The following is a 9416-nucleotide window of genomic DNA, read 5'->3' as shown; positions in this document are numbered from 1 at the left end:
TCGGGTCCTCTACCAGAGGCTTGGGAGCTTGAGGGACCTGCACAGTGCTGTTCCTAGGACTGTGCTCTTCTGGACAGAGATCTCCGATGTTATTCCCGGGATCTGCTGGAGCCACTCGCCTAGCTTGGGAGTCACTGCACCTATATATATGTATATATATATATATATATACACAAAATCATATAACTTATTTTAAGAGGAAGAGGGCTTGTTGTTTTTATCTCTCTAATGCCCTAATATAACTGGTATATATTTGACCAGTATAGCCAATCTGTGCTATACCTGGTTTGTCTTGAAAAAGGTCCTGTATAAACTTTCAACAAAACTTTGAAACACGCAGAGAGATTGCTGTCGCAAATCAAGAAAAACATTCAGGTCAAAATGTGTTCTTAGGATTGGGGGGGCTTGTCCACACAACACGGTAGGGGAAACAGTTCTCCTCACTCTTCCTGCAGCATTCAGCACTTCCAAAGCCCAGTCAGCTTTTGTACAAAGCAAAACCAAACAGCCTGCTGTGGGTTTTGTGAGGAATCACGTAGGGGACTATGATTTTGACCCGGCTCGGTGACTTCTTCAACTTTTGTCCTCATGGCTACAGACACCAGAAGGCTGCTGGATTAAAGAAACCAGATATAATCTCATAAGTAGCAGGCTTTAGATAAACTGGTAGGATGATTATATTTGGAACAAGGCTAGCTGTTTGGGCAGTCGGCTGCTTCCGTGAAGTTAAGAGGACGGAAGAAGAAAAAAGGGAAGAAGAAAGCAAGATCATGCCAAAGTCAAAGCATGCAGAACTGTAAAAAGTGTCTGCCTTGATCTTGGTGTTTCCAAAACCAGATGTGATGAGAAGGAGGCAGATCTGAGGGACACTGCACACTCATATGGTAGTAACTTCCTAATCAAAATATAACATCAGCCTATAGGACATACTTTACAAGATGATGTGATAGATCATGTTAGATTCAACTATGACTTGAAACTAGTGATTAAGACCACAAATTTATAAGGAAAACCAAGAGTAATTTTCCCATAGACTTCTACATGACCTTCATTTTCATTAGTGCTGCAGTGTTTGCCACTGACTGCGTAAGAAAGCATGTACACGCACTTTCAATTATCAGCACCATTTCAGCGTCTCCCACCTTCTTCCATTACATGCTAATGAGTGATCACATGCAGAGCAGTTGTTGCACCATTTATAACAAGACTCACTGCAAAAGTCTGCAGCATTTCTTTGCCTGACTCTTACTCTGCGATCAAATCATTCTGTTATATGATATGATATATTCAACAGGTTTTTGAAACCCTCAGGCAACATATTCTTTTGCTGACTGTGCTTCTGAGCCCAGTTCAGCTCTCATTTCTTCTCGATGTTATTCTGTGTTTTCCCATTTTGCCCTTTGCTGTTCTCCTTGTTGTCTCTTGTTTTTCTTCACGCTCTGCCACCTCTTCCTTCCTCTCCTCCCAGTCCTGTCTCAGCTTTCTCTAATCAACACCTCTGCCTTTTCATCACCCTCATTCCATTTCATCTGTTTCTAATCACACTGTCACATTAACAGGAAAGAGAAATCAGCCCACAGGAAAGATTAGTCCACATAGGTGGAGTCTTAACAGCACCTTTGTCTTTCTGTTTTCATGTAACCGAGAGACTTTTAGTCACAGGGAAAATATATGTACAAATTGTGTTTGACACCTTTAAAAAATGGTTGATCCAGTATACCACCACTGCTCACATTTATTATGGCTATCTATCTCCATGACAACATGAGTCAGTGGGTTGGAACTGGAGCTCAGGGGAAGATGGAAGGGAGATTGAGAGAAAGTAACGCATTATATGTTTGCATGGTAATGGACACCATGCTATCTCACCACTGACAAATAGGCCATGTAAAAGTGGCAGATTGGGGTAAGAGGCAACATGTGTGTCTCTAGTGAACATTTTATTGCTATAGTTTCCCAAGCATGTGGAAAATCTCATTGAACTGACTACTCCCTAACAGTTTTTATAGCTGTGTCAACCATCCTGTCCAGATGTAAGCAGTATTTAAATCTTTAGTGCATGTTTTTACTAAATGAAACACAGGAGAAAATACAGGAGAATAAAGTTAGCATCACAATATTAAAAATAAAGCTGGCATGCTTATACTGTACAAGTGCAACTAGCTGGCTAAAATGTTAGATTTAGCTTGTTAATCTAGGACTTTTTTAGCACCTTGTATCTACATAGCTATTATAAAATTAATGTTAGCTATCTATTAGAAATACTAAACAGCGTAGCAGATGGGTGTACCTTCAGAGACATCCATTTTTAAGCCTTGAGATTAGCATTTTTGGTCTCACCATCTTGTTGTTTGAAACTGGAAGTGACAAGCAAGGGATGGATCTCACTGTGAAAGTGCACACTTATTGGCCAACAGCTTTTCAATCTTCCTCTACCAATGAACATACCATGAATAATTCTCCTTTCTGAATAAAAAAAAGATAAAAACTAAATAAAAACTTTTAGCTAACAACAGTAGCAAGCCACTGTTGTTAGCTAAAGCACTTACATGCATAGTAATGTTACAGCTTTCTGAAAGTTTGTTACCTCATTTTGCAGAAATGTAGTGGACTAAAACCGACATCCGTCCATCTTTTCATTTATTTAATTCAGGGTTGTGAGGGAGCTTGGAGCCTATCCTAGCCATCCAAGGGCAAAAGGCAGGGTGCACCATGGTCAGGTTCTCAGTCTGTCACCGAACTAACACAGACAGAAAGACAATATTCTCACTAACACCTATGGGAAATTTAGAAGCACCAATTAACCTGACCCCACTAACTGGATGTCTTTGGATTATGGGAGAAGCCAGAGAGAACCCAGACAAACAAAGGGATAAAATGCAATCAGCACACAGAAAGGCCCTGGCTAAATGGTGGGTTTGAACCAGAACCTTTTTCCTATGAGGCAACAGCACTAACTAACACATTGCATATCCAACTACTAACCAGGCCTGACCCTGCTTAGCTTATGGTATGGACATAAGCTGGAATTTTGGCATTATCGACTTATTTGACATATTCCGTATATGACTGTTAGGATCCCACAGTTTCACTACATTTCCTAGTTACACGGGATTTTCCTAGAAGTTTATTTCTCCTTAAAGTCACAGTTTTTCAGTTTATAAATTCATAAAAACCTATTCTGGGTTCTGTAATCAGTCTGTAGTCCATTTCACACAGAACGTTTAAGTAAGTTTTCTATTTTTCACTAGCAGACAGAATTGACAAGGATCGTCTCTCCCACTCAAAAGTCAATGAAGAGCCGGTAATTGCTTTCCCCCCTGGTGTAGGTGGGACTTAAATGAAGAATGCACCTGTTACGACCGAGAATGTGGCTGCAGGCAGTTCTATAGCTGTGCCTCTTCTCCTGTTTCCTGTTTAAAATTTAAATCACAATGGCCTCTGGCATAATGATGTATGCTACTTGATACAGTTTCATTGTTGAGGATTAATCCTGACACCACTCATGAATGGGCTGAAATGAATGAGTCATCACTACCATCCAAAAAAAAGAAGAAGAACAATGTAGTCATGTTAATCTCCTTTTCTTCGTGTCTAATCATCTGAACTGAGTCTGAATCCATTAGGAAGCTTATTTGTTCTCACGTGTGTTTTTCAAGTTAATAACATAGGTGATTGAGAAATTCTGGGAATTGATAGTGTGCTTTGTCCACACTTTTGTGTCAAAACAATTCATTCAAGGACATATCATCTAATAATACCTGCAGTCTCAACAATGCATTTCAAGCCACAGACCACCCTTTGTAAATAGGCCATCTCTATACCTCACACAAAGCGTCGGACTTCAGATTTTTCTTCACCGGGGCCCACAACAGCCACTGGGAGTTTTCTTCTGGATATTTGTCCATGTTTGTAAAGCCGCTGCCCTGTAGCGTGAGATAGTCACAGTGACAAACACTTGCCAACAGCAGCATCTCTTCAGATCATTAACCACCATCCATCTCCACAGGACTGGGCACTGAGCACCATGTTGCCATTAATAAAATGCTTCAGCTCCTAAGGGGAAACCTAATTTGTCAAGTAGATGAAGTTCTCCTCAAATCCTTCCTTTGTTCTCTTTTTCCCTCATCCTCCCTTATTTTTCTTCTGCTTCACTCCCAGAAGCGCTTTTTTATTCTCTTTGATCCCACAACATTCGTTGCCGACTTAACATTTTCAAGCTTCGCTGAGTCATCTCTTTCCTGTATTTAAAAGCCATCATATTTCTAAATCCTGAGTGGGACATACTGTTAAACAGACAGCGTGTAAATGTTGAGGCTCACATACATCTTTTTTTTAAACTGCCTCTCTCTTACCCTTCCCTGTAGATAAAACAGATGATGAGCTTGAGATGACGATGGTGTGCCACAGACCAGAAGGACTTGAGCAACTCGAAGCCCAAACAAACTTCACCAAACAGGAACTGCAGATCCTCTATCGTGGTTTTAAAAATGTAAGCACACACCAGATATTGTTATTTTAAAAAATGCAGTCATACTAAAATGCACTATATTGCCAAAACTCTGTTCTATTCCATTCTAAGTATTCTTACACCTCTCTAAATCACTGAGGCATTGAAGTGTTTCAATCACTTCCATGGCCACAGGTGTATAGCATCAAGCACATAGGCATGCAGACGGCTTCTAAAAATATTTGTGAAAGAATGAGTTGCTCTCAGGAGCTCTGGTACTGTGCAAAATGTCCAGTTGTGAAATTTCATCACTATTAAATATTTCACAGTTAACTGCTAGTGGTACTATGACAAAATGGAAGAGATTGGGAATGACAGCAACTCATTAAGTGGTAAGCCGCATAAAATTAGAGAGTGGGGTCAGCAAGACTGAGGTGCATATTGAGCAGAGGTCGCTAATTTTTTGTGGAATCAACTGCACATGCGCTTCATGTGGCCTTTGCTCAAGTAAAGCGCACAAAGCGCTTCATGTTCTTTGGACTGAGAAATCATGCTTCTCCAATCCAATGGATAATACTGGGTTTGGCGGTTGCCAGGAGAGCAGTACTTGTCTGACTGCATTGTGCCAGGTGTAAAGTTTGCGGGGGAGGGGGTTTCAGGAGTGGGGCTCATCCTTTTTGTTTCAGTGAAAGAAACTCAATGTTGTGGGAACAGTTTGGGGATGACCTTTTCTGTTTCAACATGACTGCGCACCAGTGCGCAAAGCAAAGTCCATAAAGACAAGACTGAGCAAGTTTGTTGTAGAAGAACTTGACTGGTCTGTATCTCAACCTAATCTCAACCTGCCAGAACACCTTTGGGATGAATTAGAGCAAAGAATTCAAGCCAGGCCTCCTCATCCAACATCAGTGTCTGACCTCACAATTGCACGTCTGGAAAGAATGGTCAAACCTTCCCATAAACACACTCCTAAGTCTTGTTGAAAACCCTTCCAGAAGAGTTTAAGTTGCTATTGCTACATAATATTAAATGCCATGGATTAAAAATGAGATGTCAGTTATGTACATATGCATGTGAAGGCAGACAAGTGAATACTTTTGGCAATATAGTATATGTGTGCATCACATCATCAGACAACCAAATTTTCATTGAGTAGAATAACTGTAGAGTCTCATTTCTTCCACAGGAATGTCCAAGTGGAGTTGTGAATGAGGAGACTTTTAAACACATTTATGCACAGTTCTTTCCTCATGGAGGTAAAGTACACAGTTTTTAATCTTTTTTATTGCACTATGAAGCTTTTCTTTTTTTTACACTTTTCTTCCGTGTGTGTTACAGATGCAAGCATGTATGCGCATTATCTGTTCAACGCTTTTGACACTGCAAACAATGGTTCCATAAAGTTTAAGGTACAAAAATGGACAAAATGTTAGTTATTTCTTTAATTTTCTGCTCTTTTTTTAATTTATGCTTTCCCACTTCCCTGATCTATTTTGGACAGGATTTTGTAATGGGACTATCTATTCTGCTGAGGGGAACACTAAGGGAAAAGCTGGAGTGGACGTTTCACCTGTATGACATCAACAGAGATGGATACATAAACAGAGAGGTGAGACTGTGTTGTTACAGTTTTAACTGGATATTATTTGTTATCTCAAATCTTTGTCTAAGCATGACAACAATCTCCTGTTCTTGCAGGAAATGACTGAGATTGTGAGGGCCATATATGACATGATGGGCAAGTACACCTACCCTGCACTGAAGGGAGACGTTCCACAGCAGCATGTGGATGCCTTTTTTCAGGTTCATTTCAAATTCAAATTCAAATTTTATTTGTCACACACACAACCATACACAGTATGATGTTTGGTGAAATGCTTATTGCTGTGCAATGCCCGACCATTAAATGACAGTAAGAATTGACAATAAAATTTACAGATTTACAGATTACTACAAAATTACAGACAACAAGCCATACTATTTGTTTAAATTGGATCAACTCCCTTTATGGAGTTTTTTTCACACTTTCAACTTAACTACATTTTTCAGTCTCGTAAGGTTTATAAACCCTAGTGTTTACACATTATGAAAGGAAAGCAGACTTTTAATGTCTCTTGTCATAACCCCGTAACTTCCCAAGAAACCTTTGTTGGTTTATAGCAGCTTTGTAGTCATTATTAGGTTGTTTCATTAGGGTTAGGATGCAAGGCAATGCCACCAGAACAGAATCAACAAAATAAAAACGTCTTTTTCTCTACAGAAAATGGATAAAAACAAAGATGGCGTGGTGACTTTGGAGGAGTTCATTGTAGCCTGCCAAGAGGTCAGTATTCTTCTTCATGTGTTTTTGTCAAATGAATTATATTTTAAAGAATTAAAATATAATATGCATAAAAAAGCAACTAGTTTCTTACATAAGCTTGTTATTCTAGTCGTGAAACCACCACTACACCTGACTCAAACAGCCTCTCCTCCACACAGTCCTCATTCATAAAGTGGTCTACGAACGCTAACATTACGGCTAATAGGTGGATTTTCCCATTTCATTGCAGCTAGCTAACAATTAAAAGCCACTTACTGTTTGAAAGACAGAGAGTGAATGTGAACAGTATATCCTCTGTTATTTAAACATAAAACTAAAGTGACTCTTTTAGATTGCTTTTTAGATTTTGTTTCTTTGTTTTCCATTGAGTTATTGGTTCTTTGAGTAGTTAGACTTACATTAAATTATATTTGCAATCAGCAGCAACCAACTAACGCACTGACATCATGTTATGTACTGGTGCAAGATGGCACTATACATGTTATAAAAACTTTAAACACTTTTTTTTAATCCAGATTCACAGACATTGTTAAATCTGGCCCTTTTTTAGAGAAGGACTCAGTGGTGTATATTAGCCTAAATACATGCAGTGTTAATAGTGTAAATAGTGTAAAGTGTAAATAGGCCTACATAATTTCACCATTACTTAAATTTTTTTATGTCAAATGTCAAGCATAAGAAAAAACACAATCCATCAGATGATTTCATTTCACAGACACAGGTATTCAAAATAATTCCATACACCATTTGTCTTATTTCTCAACAGGATGAAACTATGATGAGATCCATGCAGCTGTTTGAAAACGTGATGTAGAACAAGCAGAGAGGGTGGAGACAACCACATGGAAAAATGAGAGGGCTGAATGTGAGTGCGTGTGTGTGGATGCATATGTGCAGTACATCCAGTCTCTCTTCCTCCTCCTCCTCCTTTTTTATCCAGCTGTGGTTAGGATATAGGCTGAATCCCCCACAATGACTTGTATGAAGGGACTGGACTGGGATGCTCTTTAGTGCTCCTGACGAGTTTCGACACACAACACAAAGTGACTGATGTGACAGACATGGATTTTAACACATTCGTCTCTGTTCTGTCATGAAGACATGAAGATTGGCCTGTTAAAGATAAAGCTGCTCATCCATTATGAGGCTGCTCCTGACCAGCGAAGGGCAATGTGCTCAAGAAGCTGAACGTTTTATTTTCTTTTTTGCCAAGAAGCAGTTGGGGTTTGTTTATTTTTTTGCTTTTTTTTAAATTGTTTTTTTGCCAAAGTATGATTGCATGCTTGTTTTATTTCTAATTTTTTGACAGATTTGACCATAAGTAAATCTATACTTGTGTCTCATCCATCTTGCGGTTGACAGATATGAGATACCGCAAACGTTGTACGTTGGTTTCACTGATGCGGTGACCCTTGTAAATTTGTGCTGACCTGGATGTCGCTTGTGTGCTGAGTCTGTGTTATGCTCGTCTGTCCAAAACTTACAGTACAAGTCAAATAATTTTAAAGCAGCACATTTCCTGGGTCTTACATGGTGTGTGTGTGTGCTTATCTTTTCTTTTCTTTTTTTAGTGAAAAAGAAACCAATTCATTCTTTTTTTCATATTTTCATCTGCTGCTTTTCGGCTTGTGGTCAAATTGGTGTATTGTCAAAAATGTTTTTAAAAAAAAGATTGAAAAACGAACAGGAATAAATTTTAAACATAATTATGAAATGCCCGCAAATCAAAGATGTTGAAGAAGAGGCTTATTAGATGTTCATTTGCACAGATGACAAGTAATCGAGATGTGACTCTCAAATGGAGACAGCGATGCCACAGAAGAAGTTTTGTCCAAAAGACATCACTGTGTCAGAAAAAGCAAGATTTTGCTGCTGGTCCATTCCAGCAAAGAACTGAGAAAGCTTCTGATAATCTTGCAGGGAAAACCGCTGAATGTCAGCTTTGGAATGTGATATGACACTGAGGACAGCTCCATTTGTAATAATGAACATTTGGCACTGTGTCCTCCATTTAAACGAGGACAGTGATGTCACACTGACGTACATGGTACACCGAAAATAGGGTTTTTTCTGTAGCAGTAGCCCACTGAAGGTTTCCTGTGACTCGTGGTGTATATAAATGCGCCACCATAATAGAAAACTCGCAAGACTATCGTAGTTTAGGCACTAAAATATTAATTGCTGTTCTTTTTCGCAGTCACTAGAGAGGCTCTTTTTTCTGCACCGTGCGACCGTGTGACATCGCAGCCTCAGGTCTTGGAGATCTTATTTTGGAATCAGATTATTAAATCTCACCAACAGGTTCATTCTAAGCCATATGAATAAATGTGTCCATTCTTAAATTTGAGTGGTGTGCTACTTTATACTGGTGTGCCTATATTTTTGTATGCAGGCTCTAAGGAGTCACTGAAAAATTTAATGAGTATTGTTACAGGAGGCCCTAGCTGGGCCTCCTGAAACTGCCCTTGTGTGGGTGTGGTGTTTTCTCTCCGCCTCTTCCTCTCTTGCTCCACCCCTCTGTCTCTCTCTTGCTCTTCTCTCTCCCCAGGACACAGCTGCTGTTCATTGGCCTCATTTACCACCTGGGCCCAGTTAGCAATCACCTCTCCTAGGTCATATAAGCTGGGAATGAACTGGATATGA

The 9416-nt window shown here is 39.5% G+C and overlaps 1 protein-coding gene across 2 annotated transcripts in view; it reads left to right on the top strand.

Moving 5' to 3' along the window:
- The window catches only part of kcnip1b (Kv channel interacting protein 1 b), a 26314-nt gene extending 17199 nt beyond the window's left edge, over window positions 1-9115 (top strand). For both annotated transcript variants that reach the window (XM_005931908.2, XM_005931910.3), the window contains 7 exons: window positions 4368-4492; window positions 5637-5706; window positions 5789-5859; window positions 5952-6059; window positions 6149-6253; window positions 6711-6773; window positions 7540-9115. In XM_005931908.2, the coding sequence (XP_005931970.1) occupies window positions 4368-4492; window positions 5637-5706; window positions 5789-5859; window positions 5952-6059; window positions 6149-6253; window positions 6711-6773; window positions 7540-7587 (590 nt within the window). In that variant the 3' untranslated portion in view covers window positions 7588-9115. The remainder of the gene's footprint in view (window positions 1-4367; window positions 4493-5636; window positions 5707-5788; window positions 5860-5951; window positions 6060-6148; window positions 6254-6710; window positions 6774-7539) is intronic.
- The last annotated feature ends 301 nt before the right edge of the window (window positions 9116-9416 follow it).

Source organism: Haplochromis burtoni, unplaced genomic scaffold (assembly GCF_018398535.1).
Source record: "Haplochromis burtoni strain Fernald_Lab_line unplaced genomic scaffold, NCSU_Asbu1 Contig_152, whole genome shotgun sequence".
In the NCBI taxonomy this organism is placed as follows: Eukaryota; Metazoa; Chordata; class Actinopteri; order Cichliformes; family Cichlidae; genus Haplochromis; species Haplochromis burtoni.
Note: the sequence above shows the minus strand (reverse complement) of the source record. Positions and strands in the feature narration are given on the sequence as shown.